This window comes from Puntigrus tetrazona, chromosome 16 (assembly GCF_018831695.1).
Source record: "Puntigrus tetrazona isolate hp1 chromosome 16, ASM1883169v1, whole genome shotgun sequence".
Taxonomy (NCBI): Eukaryota; Metazoa; Chordata; class Actinopteri; order Cypriniformes; family Cyprinidae; genus Puntigrus; species Puntigrus tetrazona.
In genome coordinates this window covers 13,702,753-13,719,354 of record NC_056714.1, presented here as the reverse complement: position 1 = coordinate 13,719,354, position 16,602 = coordinate 13,702,753, and the positions used below count along the sequence as shown (strand labels likewise).

At 36.5% G+C, this 16,602-nt stretch overlaps 1 protein-coding gene across 2 annotated transcripts; it reads right to left on the bottom strand.

The window, feature by feature from the left end:
* Positions 1-153: 153 nt before the first annotated feature.
* Positions 154-16,368, bottom strand: lpcat3 (lysophosphatidylcholine acyltransferase 3). Of its 2 annotated transcripts, none has more exons than XM_043260694.1 (13): positions 15,962-16,368; positions 14,344-14,451; positions 12,246-12,355; positions 11,684-11,777; positions 11,199-11,236; positions 8,961-9,139; positions 8,082-8,190; positions 6,353-6,439; positions 5,628-5,794; positions 5,355-5,502; positions 2,450-2,605; positions 2,192-2,319; positions 154-1,501 (listed from the first exon to the last, which is right to left on the bottom strand). In XM_043260694.1, exons 1-12 carry the CDS (start codon positions 16,044-16,046, stop codon positions 2,200-2,202), a joined length of 1,401 nt encoding a protein of 466 aa, XP_043116629.1. In that variant the 5' UTR covers positions 16,047-16,368; the 3' UTR covers positions 154-1,501; positions 2,192-2,199. The 2 variants fall into 2 exon arrangements, with proteins under 2 accessions (XP_043116629.1, XP_043116630.1); XM_043260695.1 differs by having other exon boundaries at positions 12,246-12,352; positions 15,962-16,363.
* Positions 16,369-16,602: the final 234 nt, after the last annotated feature.

The window sequence follows — 16,602 nt, the reverse complement described above, 5'->3', positions numbered from 1 at the left end:
TTGTATTGGATGTGATTAGTGATCTCCTCGCTTTCACAATCTGTGCTCCAGCTCTAGGGCCCAGACTGCAAGATGACGTCATACCGGCTCCCACGGCAGACGGATGTAAAACCCCCGAGACCCCAGCAAGACCAGAACCACACCAGAGCCGGCTTCGTTAAAATCCAGCATTTTTTTTTAATGAGTATTACAAAAAACAGTTTCGTTTAAAAGTAGTTGTTTTTTTCTCTCTCTCTCTCACTCACTCACACTTTTTTTTTGTACATTTGGTAGCAGTAAGGCAGAAGTAGTTGTTTCCCAAAAACAATTTTTACATCCATAAAATTTGCAACCACGTGTATAAATATTATAAAACAACTTCGATGCTACAGTGAGCTCCCTCTGCTCCCTTGGATTGTATCTGGGTGCAGGTTTTAGCCCTCACTGAAGAGTCACGTACATTTGTGCCGAGGATCTTCAACGTGTCATGTCATACAAAACAGATGTGAAGGCAAATATGCGCAAGAATTACAGAGAGCAGATCCTGACGTGCGATGAGAAATACGCACAGACACTTTAAGGATTTAACACAGCAGTTTTAACAGTGCCATTGGTGTGCAGTCAACTAAAATACTTCATTTAAATACTCTGCTCTTAATAACGCAGACGCAAATTTGCCATCACCTTTATGATTCTGGTAAGTAATGTTGATGTTACTGGTTTCCGTTTCGTTTGTGCTCATACACTAGACAAAAAGATTTGCTGGAGAAAATGGAGTGAATGAAAAAAGGTCAGATGGATGAACAGACAGTGTTAAATGGAGTGAGAGGATGAGATGACAGAATGACGATCCTTTTATCAAAGCGTCAAAAAAGCTGTACAAAATGTAGTTACCATAAAACCCATTCTTTAAAAAAAAAAAAAAAAAAAATCCCCATCAGAAGTAGACAACTTCACAAGAAAAAACAGTTATAAAAATGAAAAACATTCATTTGTAATGCCAGGTGATGTTCATTCACTGTTCACTCTCGCGCTTCCTTCACATTTCATTGTCTTTTTAGGGTAAGTGAGGTTGAAATATTCCTAGCAAAGGAAAATAAAACATCTAATTTGTTTCCGTCTTTAAAATGTGTGCTCTGTGTCTCCTCTTAAAAAAAAAAAAAAGGTGCGCACGTGACCTCGGTGACAGCCAAAGTCAGGTCTCTGATCAGACAGGAAACAGAAAACGAGATCATTACTGAGAAATGAGTGCAGTGGTATGAGCAGACACAGTATAATTATTGTCAGCCACCAAACATCAGTAAATCTTATTTAACCAATATTGAACCTCAGAAATGCTCGCATTTCCGCAGCTTTTAACCTTTTTCCATTAAAGTCCACCAAAAGAATGAAGAACTTTCCAACGGACTAGCATTTGTACACATACATCAGTGCTGTATGTAAATAGTAATATATTACTAAAGGCCTTAAAATTTGTCCTCTTCAGGCGCTCTTTAAAAGTCACAGTTCACTTCAGTCAAACCTGTGTCAGGGAAAGAGGGGAAAACAAAAGAAAAGAAAAGTTGATCAGTTCACAGTCACATCTAAAGCAATTCCTAAAGTGTGCTTACCAATCTGTTTATCAAATAAAAAAAAAGTGGGGTGCAAACAAATAAACATGTTTCACAATGACCTGGATAAATGAAAAACTGCGGCAGAGCTAGCGAAATGCTCCGTGAGACAGAGGGATGATACGCTTTTCCTACTGGAATTAAATGGCTTATGGTCACGCTGATCCTGACTGAATCATCAGTCAAGATCTAATGAAGTATGATTATGATGCTTATAAGTCCTCCTGGGAAGATACGTGTTCTAAAGCCATGATTAAGATGTGAGGTGCGGGTTCATGAGATCCGAATCTCTCTCGCTGCCACTTCTAGTAGCTCTTTAGTGCTAGTGGAATTAAAATAAATAAATAAAAGATGTGCACTATGCACACACACACACAACTCGTTCTTTTAGATATTTACATTATGTTAACTTTAAATTTCTGACTGATAGTTAAGGTACTGTGAAGGTGTCTTAAAAGGGAGTGATATGAGCTAACGGCAGATTAGGCCAGAACAGATTCCATAGGAAAGAACAGATGTGACGCACTCGCGCTCCGAAAACCGGTGTGAACCGAGAGGTGGTACAAACCGTGGAGTTTAGAAGAGAAAAATGCTATATTTACCATTTTAATTAATCCTCCTTTTTCTCACTGCCTCGTTTTCGAGGCACGAACACCTTGCGGAGGTATGGCAGGATGAGAAAGGCAACGAAGAAAAAGATGTGACCACAGAAATATACAGAAGAGTAAACCTAGGAAAGAAAAAAAAAGTGTAAATGACACTAGCAAATATCTGAATGGATACAAGAGGTAAGGATCAAGAACATCCCTTTTTCATCATCAGATTCACGATTGGTGAACTGCTGAGAAATAAGAACAAACCTTAAGCCACTTGTCGTAAGTGAAGAGGCAGAACGGCACCAGAGGGTATCCCATGAAGAGCCAGTGAATTAACTGTTGTACTACATATACGAATGGATACAGATGACTCTGAGCAATAGATGTCAGCAAAGGACTGTCCCGCACCAGCGACTGAACCTGCAAAAAGATTTACAAAACAGTTTTATTACTTATTGTGAGCCTTTGTCTAACAGCATGTCAGAAATCCAAATATTAATCAAGTTCTATGAATTAAAATTAACTTGTGCTTTAAGAATAACCATGAATAAACAATGAACGACAGTATATTAATAAAAATTATATTTCCAGGGTTCCTGTTGGGGAAACCGCTATAGTGGTAAACAAAACTAAAACAATTGTGTGTGTGTGTGTGTGTGTGTGTGTGTGTTCTCATTTGACCCAGGAGCAAAAGAAAACACAAACTCTAGTTATAAAAGCACATTACATTTTTTTAAAGTGAAAATATATAAAAGAAAAACTGCTAGATTTACGATGCTGAAAAACATCACAGTCTGTGAAAAGGGTCCATTAACATTAACCTAGATTAATAAATGTTTCTTGCTTTGCTCCTCTGTCAGTTTCCCTGCACGAGCCCGTCACTCAGTTCCCATAAAAAACTAAGTGAAAACACTTTTCTCCACTCACTCCGCACACACCGCAAGTAAACATACACAATGTTTCAATCTCGCCCAGAGCCAGAGTTCACTGAACAATATTACATTTCAACTTGTTTTCTTTTTCCCCTGAGAAGGTTAATGATCGAGCTCCACCATCAGCATTCATCAAAAACACGTCTTGACTCAGACAGGAAATGTCATTTGTAAGAATTGCATTGACTTCCATTTAATGCCTACTGATGTCTCACATGTTCTTACGTGGGCACTATTTGTCATTTTCAAAATGGGACTGCAAGGGTGAGATGCTTCCTCATATACTCACAGCTGTCTGCAACCTGTACGATTGCGTTTTACAAGCAAACTACTTGCAACAACTGCAACTGCCATTCTTAAGTACCGTGCTCTCATTGGCAGCTGAATCTCACCATCTGTTTCTAAGTATGAAAATGCAGTTTAGTACCTCATCAATCATCTCAATTGGAGTCAAAAAGGTTTTTTTTAAACACCAAGAAATTAACATTCTTATTCTGAATAAAACATAATGCATTAAACTGATCAGTAAAATGACAGTAAAGACATTTACAATGCTACAAATTATAACTAGGGATGCACCGAAATCAATTCTGGATTCAACTGACCGAAAACCAAAACTGATATTTTATTAAATAATATAGTAATTTTGTACATTTTTTTAATGTAACAATTTTAATGATACTGAATAAGCACAAGCGTTTAAAAAACCCACACTTTTACTAAAAGTAAACAAAACCGGACAGAATTTAGGCTATATTAACAATGACAACACTTTACAACAGGGTTCTTTGCTTAACTACTATAGATAACAATAACTGATAATAAACAATAACAATTAATTCATTTATTAATTTTGGTTGATGTTAATTTCAACATTTACTAATGCAGTATTAAAATCAACAGTTGTGCTTGTTAGTTAATGCACTCTGAATGAACATGAACTAACAACTGTATTATCATTAACTAACATGATACTAGTTACAGATTAATAAATACTGTAATAAATGTATTGCTCGCTCATTTTTATTTATTTCCATGCAACAAGAAAGCAACCATCACAAGAGGATAGCCTACTGCAAACAGGAAGAAGTATAAGACTTAGAAAATTCCTGTCAGCACGTATTTGAGCAGCTTCTGCTTTTCAGCTTTGTTCTTTGAGCGGACTTTAAGCATGAGCGGTAGGCTACTATACGAGGGGTGGGCATAATAACATTAGAATTAATTAGAATTAAATGGGTCTTTAAATCTGCCTCCTAAAATAATTAAAAAGAGAAACCTCTATAGATATAAAATCTACCTCAGCTTCTGCTATAAACTATAGGGAGCCCTTTTACTTTACCAAGGTTGCAATTGACAACAAATCCCAAACTGAAGTTTAATTTTTCTTAATTAATTTTTAATTGTAATAATCAAGACTCAAATTAAAAACCAGCCAAACATGTAAACTGCACTCAATGCAGTTTTTAAATTCAGTTCTAAATAATAGACTACAATTTCTATTTATTGCTGAAATATAATCATTTACACAGTGGCTGTCATCCTTCCTAAACGTTTTATTTAAATATACACTAAATCCTCTTCTCTAGACTTCATTTCTCTGGTGAACGACGAGCTGTAGCCACCGAAGACCTTCCAGAGGTAAATGAAATGCTGTTTTAATGACGTCTTTCCACAAGTGAAACACAGGTTGTGTGATTACATGTTCATTTTGTTTTTATGTTTAAAATACCTAAATTTGAAGACGTGATCGCAATCACTGGCCCTCTGTGGAGTTTATACAGCAATCTCTGACATTAAAAATTGCTAAAACAGCATTAAGTCTAAATTTCCCACAAAAAAATAATAAAATAAAAAAATTTGTTCGGTACATATGCATACTGAACCGAAAGACATTTTCAGCATGAATACGCATACCATAACACACCTAACATACACACACACACACTCTGTGTAAGCCGTTCAATATACATTTAATATTTTATAACCTTTCTACTGATCTAGAAGTATTCTACTATGCAGGTAGTTTTACTTAATCCCTCACATAAAAGCAAGACTATCATTTAAAATTTCAAATAAATACTTAGTGAGTCGCTAAACTAAGAAACACTATCTTCAAAGCTGTAAACTTTCCGATCTGCCTTCGGTTGGCATGAAAGTTAGTGATTCAAAGACTTTAGTCATCTTGATTCGAAACAACTTCACGCCTCAAGTCTGGTACAGAATGTTGCCATGGTTACCTGTCTCTCCACATTGACAATGATGAACTCCAAAGAGAAGCAGATGAGGTACCCTGAGTGCAAGCCGTGCCAGATCGCCAGGAATAACAATGTGAACATTTGAGATAGCAGCTTGTTACCCAAAAACCTCAGCCGCTTAAACACATGCCTGTATCAAAAAAGGCAGTGGAAAGAAAAGAGAAATTGAGAGAAAATTAATTGACGCATACATAAAAAGAAATTAATTAAAAAGGCTTTGCAATAAATGTCAAATTTAATAAAGCATGTGTATACCTGGCCACCCAAGCATTTGTGTTGATATTGAAGGAATTGATGGTTCCTGTGAAGAGTGGCGTGGTCTCAAACAGCCACAGCCTCACATTTGCACAGGCGTCCCATTGGTGCTCCCCTTTTTCGTTCTTCCCATTATAGCCCAGCCCGGAGAGTATACACACACCTTCCTAAGTAGAAATATAACAATATAAACATGAAAGAAAAATAATTAATTTGCTTCCAGTAATATTTGACAAAATTCTTATAAAAAGACAGTGGGCTGAGAAGTATTTGGACACTTAAGTCACACACAAACACACATATATTATATGTACAGACAGACAGATCGATCAACGTGTGTGTGTTATGATTTTGGTTTGACTTGTTTGGGTCATTGAACGTCAAAGAAAAATTCTAGGACAAAGAAAAGGGTATGATGTCAAACAATCGAAATAAAGCAAACACACCTACGAATCACAATCTAAAGACGGTTTTAAGCCTGAAAACCTGTTCAGCGTCCCTTCAAGCTCAACAGGTGCGACTAGATTTGTTCTTCTAGTCAGATTCACATTCTTAACTAGAAAAAGAGGGACACGTCTTGTTTGTAATTGCCTTGTTACGCAGCTAACACCTCTCCAAGAAGATAATAAAGATGCATTGACAGGGTTCACAGCATGAAATGTAATGACTCTCAATTACCGCGAGTCTGCTCTTAACGGGGGATTGTGGTTGTGCTGTTTACTCACCGTGATTACCCAGCAGCTGATGTACTTATACAGGTTTATTTTCACCCACAATAACATGTACACACACTTGTACCAGAATGGATGTGCCTGAATCACAAATTAAAACAAAGGATAAGAACAAATTAAACACTTTTGATAAATGATAAAAAGTCAAGTCACTATATAAATAAATAAATATTTTCTTATGAATGCATATTTTTTCGTAAGACGACAACAGCAGGGTTTGGTGTTCATCCGAATGTATCGGAAGACATTGAAAAGTTATTTTTTTTAAACAGACCTTCTCTAGAATAATGCATTCTTTTCATTTGCTGTTTCTAGAGTGAATGTGTCCTCTATTTGTGTGCATGAGTGTGTGTGCTGGAGTGAATGTATCCTGTGTGTGGGAACTATCATGTGCTGAATGATGATGTTATAAAGTGAGGTTGTACTTTTAAAATGAAAAAAGCATCACACATGATCAGTCCAAACAGACCCCTAAGCCCTGTTATGTATTATTTGTAGTTAGTGGTTACTTATAATAACTCATTAGAGACACACCATTTCATTAACTATATTTTTGGGGAATTACTAGCAGTTATTCGTTAGTTGTTATTTAAAATAGTTTTTGAGAAGACTCTTTTCAAGAATAGCAAATAGCAGTTAAAAGAACTTTATTCTTAATAACGTTGCATAAATCAGTAAGCAAATTAAATCTGAGCATCTGTAAAAATGGGTTCAAATAACACAATAACTCAAAAACTTTTGTTGTTGATTGACTCAGAATAACTAATAATTAAATTAGCATTTAAATACATGTTATAAAGACTAAATTATATTATATATTTGACAATGACCCATTTATACTTTAAAAAAAGTGATATTACTGTGCAAAGGCAATGTGTTAAAAATGTAAATATATGATTAAAAAATGCAATTATAGCAAATAACTAAATTGCCTTGCACAAAAGCAAAAATAAATTATTACAATATTATACTTTTAACTTGCTTTAAACTAACAGCATTGGTTTTCTTCTGAACAGTATTAAATCATTAATTAAAGGCTTGGGTTTAGTATAAACAATTAGTTTAAATCACAATTTTTTATTGTTGTTAATGTTAATATTATCAAAATATAAATTTGTCCAATAAAACTTTGTAGTAGGGTTTATAAAACATGCCAGATTACAGCATGCAGTGAAAATATATATTGCATTTCAACATGACTGTGGTTCTATTATGGTGTTTGCACTAAACGTGTGAGATCTAATCATGTGTGAGAACGTTTCACTACAAACAAGAGTATTTGATTCGGACGATCCATAAGCATGTAACAGGTAGTGCAAGCTACAGTTTTCGCTCACTCCTTGAATTATTGCCGAAATGTATTAACTGACATTTGATAAGCTAAACAGATTAAATTCATAAAAATGAGTGCTGGTTATATATGAACACCGCTAACAATGACTCACTTCCAACATTTTTTTTACTCTAAAATGGGAGCTCATTTTAACGCCCTCCTCCACAGAAGTCAAAATGCAGTTATTTGACTTGCAGCAACTCTTTTCCATTTCCAAGAACATATAAATAGGTGCCAAGACTGTAACTGACAGACGTAGAAAGCTCTCGGTCTGATTGAGAGCGCTCTTTGTGACATTGAAAAAAAATCCCAGAACAAAAACAAGAGGCAGCGCATAAAATTCAGGTACAAGGCTGTTGAATTTGCAACTCAATCCTCTGGTTCACTTACCTCAAACTCATCTGTTAAGTAGTAGCTATCCGAGTAGTGCGGCCCACCTATTGCAAAGATGGCTAGTGTGATCAGACCTAAACCAAATCGCTTCATTGCTGGAACCACACTGAAAGAGGAGGAAACATTTGTTAGATTAAATTGGTAATTAACAGAGGGCTATTATAAGTATTATGAGTCTTAACTGTACTGGTTAATTAGTCAAAACCTAAACCTTGTTCAGACTGACAATAACTTGCATTTGTGATTAAATATGTTGTTCATTTTCAATTTCCAGCAACAGCGACAACTGGAATCATGTGGATATGTGTAAAGCCTAACTTCATGTAAACGAGCAGAGATTCTAATGTAATAAAAAAACTATGCCTGGAAAAACGTGTCAAAAACTGTCTGCATTTTGATTGACTTTTCATGCATTTATAATCCTTTATCTTCCTCATGATTTGATGCATTATGCACTGCAATACACATATAAACAACAAAATACGGACCGTTAATTTTCAGCAGAAAGAAAACTAATTTCTTTTTAAAATGAAGTGATATCTTATTTTAATGAGAAACACATCTCCGTTGTAATCAGATTTTCCATCTCTAGGGCAAGTTGTGCAGCCAGCCGATAACATCAGAGCATCCAGTGCCTATATGAATATCTATGGCTCCATAAATAAAAACAGCTTAGGCATGTTGCAAAAGCAAGGGAGTTACCAAAACATGCCCTTTATCATGGTGCCGTAGAGCAAGTCACAAGACAGGAACTGTCCTTGTAATGAAGAAATGAATCCTACAAATCAGTTTGGATCAAAAGTGGTCACTAAATGGTAAAATCATTGGTTTGGCAGAATCTGGCTGAGCTGAGATTGTTAGTCTGTGTGTATTCACCTATTGGGTGGTTGTCCTGGGACATCGGACATCTCTCGAGACACCAGGAGCTGGTAGTTTCGCAGCGTGAACTGAGGTCCTACCAGAAAGCCTCCATAGAAGTATGAGAAACCAAAGACCTCCAATAAAGACGGCGTAGAGGTAAGGGCAGACTTCTTCTGGTCTGCGCTCAGCTGAGACTGTTAGATAAAGAAAACTAATCAATTATTTAAAAGAGAGGGGCTGGGGAATTAGAACTGGCTGTAGAAGATCAAAATAAAAACATAAGAGATATATACTACCATCTAAAAGTTTGGGTTGGTAAGATTTTCTTTTGTTTTTAAAACTCTCTTATGCTTAGTAAGACCGCATTTATTTCTACCAAAACACAGTAAAAACTATAATACTGTGAATACAAAGTTTAAAAGAACATTTTGTTTAAATAAAATCCTCACACACATGTAGTTTTAAAACCGTAAGACCTTTGTTCATTTTCAGAACACAGACTAAGACTGAAATGGAGCGCTTTCTGACCCTCCACAAAGAAAACCAAAATGACCCACATTTATGAAGGCACCATGGGAGATGTTATTTTTGTTTTGTATGTGCAAAAAATGTATTCTTGTAGCTACATAGCAATATGGTTGAACCACTGATGTCACATTTACAAATTTAACAACGTCCTTACTACATTTCCTAGAAATGAACGTGTCAGTTGCGTTGATGTCTGCAGGGTCAGAAAGCTCTTAATTTCTCTTAATAGCTCTTAATGCGTGTTCTAAAGATGAGGCTGAATAATTAATGACAGAATTAAATTTTGTCACTTGCATCCTTGCTGCATAAATGTATTTTCTTTCCAAACATTTTTTTTATCCTACTAACCTCAAACTTTTGCACAGTAGTGTAATTCAGGCATGACAAAAGTGGGATTCATCACAGGCAAAATGCTTTCAATTTTGAAAGTGCTATAGGCATGCTAGTGAACAAAGCACAAAGTATAAACCTGTTTATACCTGGTACTGAGATCAGCGGTTTAGTGAAACATCTAGAAATAAAATATATTATTTCGGAGAAAAACTGCAACATTGGGTCCCACTTTATAGTAGGTGGTAACTTCTGTGTCATTATATTTAAATTCATAATTTGCTACAACGCACTTATTGTGTACATGCATGTTTTTGCAATGTACTTTTATTTATAAAAATACTTAAGTACATCTGTTAATAATTTCTCTAATTGAATTTATAATTACACTTAATCCACCCATTAAAGCTTAACCCAACCTTAAACCTAACCATGCCAACCAACATTTCCTTGACCTTTACAATACCATACGAGCACAACATTACATTGTACTTATTTTCTGATGCAAATGCATAGCACTTAAGACCACTTAATATACAGCGTGACCCGACATTGTTTTTCTCTTTCATTCAAGCTTTTTTGCACTTCATCAACATGCAGTGAGTCACTGGTCTCAAACACAGTTCTGCACAGTTCAGCCCCAACCCTAAACAAACACACCCGATCCAGATAATCAAGCTCTTTATTAGGATTGTTAGAAACTTTCATTCAGGTGTGATTCGGAGCTGACCGGCGCTCTGCAGAGCTGTGGCCCTAAAGGAATTCAGTTTGAGACCACAAGCGATGTCATGTTTATTCTTTGACCAGATGTGACACTACCATCTGTCTGATCACTTGTGACCGGATCACCTGAGATGGGTGTTAATACTAGGTGTAAACAGGGTCTATTATCAGTCATCCGGTGATCTTTACACCCTCGATAAAACATAGCTTTAAGCTGAGTAAGAAACAGCTTTCTGGGGCGGCTAAGGTATTTGACACGGAGGAAGAGATCAACAGAGATATAACTGCTTACACACCATCACATGAAGAAGCCAAACTGTGTCGAGCCACAGCTACTAATAATATTTAGACAGAGGCATTTCATCTGAGCCACAGATGAGCTGACTGCAGTACAGAAAACACAAGTACACTTTCACTACACTTCACCTTGCCAGGCATCATTACACTGATCCATAATGGTCATTTAGCAGAACCGCTGCTACACAACTGAAGAAGATACTCTGTGGTTCCCCCATCAGTTCCTTTTGCTTAAATCATGCATAAAAATGCAAAGAGTGACGCAGGAAGAGGAAAAGGAGTGAGATAATAATAAGAGGATGACAGATGAACATACACAGCATAGGAAGACAGAAACGATAAAAAGTTAATCATGGCTCATAAAGTCACACTCACTTGTTCTTTTCCACCGTCATAGTAATCAAGCGCTAAACCTGTAATGAGAAAAAAAAACAAATCATCAGCAGTGCCAATCAGTCAAATGTAGTCTCTAGCCGGACAGTACACCCTGATTAGTTTGAACACATGTATTATGATATGGTGTTATGATGTGCACAACATATAGCATAAAGTATTTATAATAAGTACATATACACATGTAAATGTATTTGTAGTATATTTGGTATGGAATAAATGCATTTCATTAATATTTCTGCATACTTATTTTTCATTAGAGTTACCTTTTATAAATTGTATCTATATGTTTCATACTATAAAACCATTATTGCACCAAAGTATTTTGTGTTTGTAACCAAATGGATTATTCACGTTGATTCACGTTCAGTGCCTAAATATATCATTAAAAGAATCAATCTGTAAATATATGAAATCTGAGTAACAACAGAGGAGGAAAATGCTGGAATTAAAAGCAGGTGTCATACCGATGAGTTTGAGCGTGAGGACGCAGTGAGGCATGGTCCACTTGATATCATACTCATCTGTAGCTGTGTAGTAATAACCCATCAAAAGATATATCTGCCAAACAAAAACACAAAAAACACCCCGCGACTGACTTAACCGTTTCGATGTCTGGGGTCAAAGCGACCCCAAAAGATAACTTTATAATTAAAATGACACATTTTTTCAAATCTTTACCACGGCTTGGGTCAATTCGACCTCAGCGCAAACACAGTTACCAGAACCAAAATAGAAAACTGGTACAAGAGCACCATACACAAAATCTCAGCATGTTAGCTTAATCATGTTTTACACAGGGGTCAGAGTGACCCTGACGTATAAATACAACATTTTTCACGTCGGTGGCCTGTAAGGCAAGTCTATACAAGAATAAGGACAGTCACAAAGTATTAATCTGACACTTCAACGTTAAGCATGTTTAACCTGAGGTTTACATACATGAGCCAATAAGGTACTGATAAGATAATGGGATCATGCTAAGAGTGCAAGAACAGATACAGAGAGTGTGTGCGTGTGTCGTCTCACCATCTGAAAGATAAAGCTACTCAAAACGCATGTGACCGTCCTTCCCATCAGCCTCAGCAACAAGAACTGAATGACTATGCATAAGAAGGAGTGATAGACCTGAGACCCTGAGAGAAGGACATGGAGAGATGGTGTTATTGCATTCCAGTGCTACCTGACCATGAGAAAACAATACAAGACTTCATCAACATTACAAAGAATCAAAATGAAACCGAATACTTCAGCCAAAATGACAGTTGCATTACATTCACTCGACCTGACATCATTTCATACCGTTATGACTTACTTTCACAAACGGAGATATTTCTTGTATTGTACGAGTGAGGACCTTTTTGAAGGCCGCTCTTTTCCATATGAAAGTGAATGAGGCAATTACGTCAAACTTCAAACACAAGTATGACAAGAGTGATATTTTCCAAGGCTATAAAAGTGCACTATATTCTATGTTTTGTGAAACCATACGCACAGTTTTTCGCAAGGTACAGATTAAAAACGTTAATTTATTCACTGACAAATCAAATACAGCGTCTTTAACGTGGGATTTGCTCGTAAGACACCAATGGTGTTTGAATAATTTTGAAGCGTGTATGACTTTTTTTAGAAACATTGTAGAGCAATGAAAAGTTGAAGAAGATTATGGAGGGAAAAACTATACATTTTTGGCAGTTCATCACACAAAAATACCGTTTGGCTGTATGTGCAAAAGTTGCATAAACTACATATTTCTTGGACATTTTGAAGCCTGTGAGACAGTTTTCCATTCACATTCATTATAAGGAATACACGTAAAAAGTGGCTTTTGTGATCTAATGAAGAAAAATAATAAAAGATGCTGAAAAAGCGCATACTGTCATTTCTGGCTGAACTATCCCTTAAAAGAATTACGAAAAGAGGGAACATTTTAAACAAGTCAGAGAGATTGATGCAATCAGAACGAACACAAGTAAGACATCTCAGATAATAGCAAAGAGAGACAGACCTGCTGTTAGATCCGAATGCAGCACAAGAAATCAAATACACAGAATACAAGCACAAGTTAATTGTCACATTTTCCAACACAACACTCATCGTTTTTCATTAGCTTGCTTTTCAACCTGCCGCTCATATTCTCATTAACTACATTCTGACCACCAGGGGTTATCGCCATGGCAACAAAACCTCATGGCTCTCTGTCACAATCTTCTTTATGTCAAAGCCACAGTCACTAGGAAATCATTACCACAGACTGCAGAGCAGTTAGTCAGGACAGACTTAATTTTCCCTCCATTTTTCTCACGGACACTAAAGAGTCAATAACTTTACAGAGCAGAACTCGACCTTCAGTAGAGTTTAAACAAGTGACAAATTATGACAGAGAAAATCTGAATTTGAATCATTTTAACACTGAACTGTAATAATATTTCACAATATTGCTGTGTTTGTATGATCAAATTAACGCCACCTTGATGAATACCTTGAGACATAACAAAAACTTTAAAACAGCAGTATAGTATTTTAAGGATTTCAGAGCAACTGTTTTCAAATTTGAGAAACTGAGAAACAACATGCACATCAATTTAAGATAATATCTTTGAAATCAACCATAAAGAAAAAAACATCCAAAACCGAATTCATATCGCATAATCTTAATCTTAAAAGTCATATTTATTAAAGACATTTTCATAATCTTAAAAGTCATATTCAATAAGAAATATAAGAAAACCTTTTGAACTATTGCGCAAATGTAAAAAAATATTTGAGAAAATGACTGTTGAGAAAAAAAGAGCCATCTTTATGTCATTTCATTTTGAGAATGACTTGTGTGTCGTAGCAGATAAGACACAATCAAGTCCGTTTGAACGGAGCAAATTCAAGATTAGGGAAACTGGGGGAGCTGAAATACATTACAAACGCTCCAGTCTAAATATGGACCAACAGCCACTAACTGCTAGTTGCTGAGTCCCTTCATAGATCATAAGACTGACATGCATGGAGTCATGAAGGGTGGTTTGTTGCTAAAAAAAGCTAGTAGGTCTAATTTAAACATGTTACAGTTTTAAAGAGCAGATATCTGAACTTTCAGTTCTTCACTCTTTCCCTGCTTCTTTCTCACTCTCACCAAAATTAAACGTGGCCAGTGCCAGCCCGGAGAATGTGTGGAAGAGATGAACAACTGTTGCAGATTGATGAAAGAAAAACCACCGGTACACCAGTGCAAAGGGATAACCTACGGGGAAAACAGAGAGACAGATCAGGCATATGATGTGATGCAATTGTAGGTAAATGCTCCCTGCAGCCTAACAGTCAAATGAACGTGTATTATGGCACGTAATTGTCTTCTGAGGGTGCGACACAGCAGAGGTAGCTTTGACAGATAGGAATGTGAAAGATCTGTTTTGAAGGTGCAGCCACTTAAAAGTAAAGAAAGAATATAAAAATAGGTTTCCTGAAAGCACAGATGAACACACCTCTGAGATTCTCAATGGATGCATATAGCAGCGCGACCTTAAGTAAAGAGTTATGGATTTAACCGTATCAAAGTTATGAATAACACTGACAAACTGATGATTATGCTGATGTTATGACCAATAACTGACCGATATTAAAATTCTGTATCATTTTGTATTAAAATGACAAACAACAAATGATTGGTGTGGTTTAATGCAAAATAGATTTAATAGCGCTATGAAATTATTAATTGCATCTAAACTCTACACAATATAAAAAACTCTTTACATCATATGTGTGTGTTTTAATAATGCACAACCTTAACCTATTTTCCGAGTAAACATTTTGAATGAGAGCTGTTGTTTTTTTTTTATTTAATCTTTTTAATTGTTAAAGATTTATTTAACAGTATGAATTTTTAAGCATTTATTGTTGTAGTTTTCTAATATGTGCATCATGCCATTATCACTAAAAGTATTCTCTGATACCTTTTAACTGTGTAGGAAGTCCTCACTCAGTTCTGAATTAAATTTTTTGCCATACAAGAAAGAATAAATATTAAAACAATACACAGTTTAATTTGGTAATGATTTACAATAGAAATGGAATAGCCAACAAAGGCATACTGTTAAAACTTCATTGACACTTTACATATAAAGCGCATTAAACCCACAGTAACAGTCTATGCACTGAAATTATGCAAACTATCAAACGCTTCTGTCCAGGTTTAACTGGCCCATATGTCATTCATCTGGTTGAAGTGGTTAGGCAGTCCACTGCAATGCACCTGACCAAAGTGCAGATCACCCTGCTATCTGCTCTCACACCCCTATTCTTATCAACCTGAAACCTGATACCTGAAAAACCAGCTTCATTTGCATCGAGAGGTTACAACTAACTGTAGTTTCAGCAACTAAAAATCCGTAACTAAACGAAAACACAGCTGTCAGACGAAGCTCTAAGGAGCCTTGCACTACTTTCAGCCCGAACATTCATGGCAGTTGTGTGCAGTTAACCATGAAATCTCGCCTAGCATGTAGGTCACCCTTATCGACCTTTCATTTTGGCTGGAGTCGGTGTGAATGGAGAGAGAGAGATGTTGTTTGTAGCTTGTTTTCAGTGCTGCTGCTGCTGCTGGGAGCATGTTGGACAGCTGTGTGACTTCACCACACTTCTACTACAACTAACGTTACAACTATTAACTGTCCGCGTTTAAATGACTCCTAACGAGACGCATTACAAACCCGCAGCAGAGCCTAAAATACCTCTCTTGTGCGCTGTTCACTTACCTAATAAGACTGACAGAATCAATCGAACAGCCGGTTCGGGTGAACCTAAATATTCGGCTAATTTCTCCATGAAGGGAGCCGCCATCTTTAGTGTGGGCGGAAGTAGCTGCGGTGGGTTTCCGTGAGTGTGTGGAGCTCGTGAGCTCTCCACGCGCTCCTTAACTCCGTCCGGCTACTCCTCCTCTCGCCACCTCTCACACCATTACAGTGAACCCTTTACGTTCAGCTTTCGCAAACGCCTTGCGCAATGTTTGTGCCATTTCAGATCAAAGTACCTACATGACCCGCGAAGTTGGGGACGAAACGGTTCGTTCGGAATAATGGAGACGTTATTTGTCCGTGAGTTTAGGTTTGGATTAAACAACAAAAACAACAACGCGGCGAATGTCACGAATGATACGCATGGAGTGAACTGAATTTATTTTTTGCTAATAAAGGTGGTCTTGATATAAATATAAAACAGCGTCGCAATACTGCCCTCTAGTGGTTGTTGTTAAATTAGTGTATTGAGGCCGCTTTAATCCTGTTGCTCGTGCTCTATGCTAGCGACCGTTTGTTCCATTTCCAGCTCAAAGTTGAACATTTCTCAGTGTTTCGGCGTGTAAAAAAATGTTAGTTTTTTTCTATTCCTAAAGGAATTG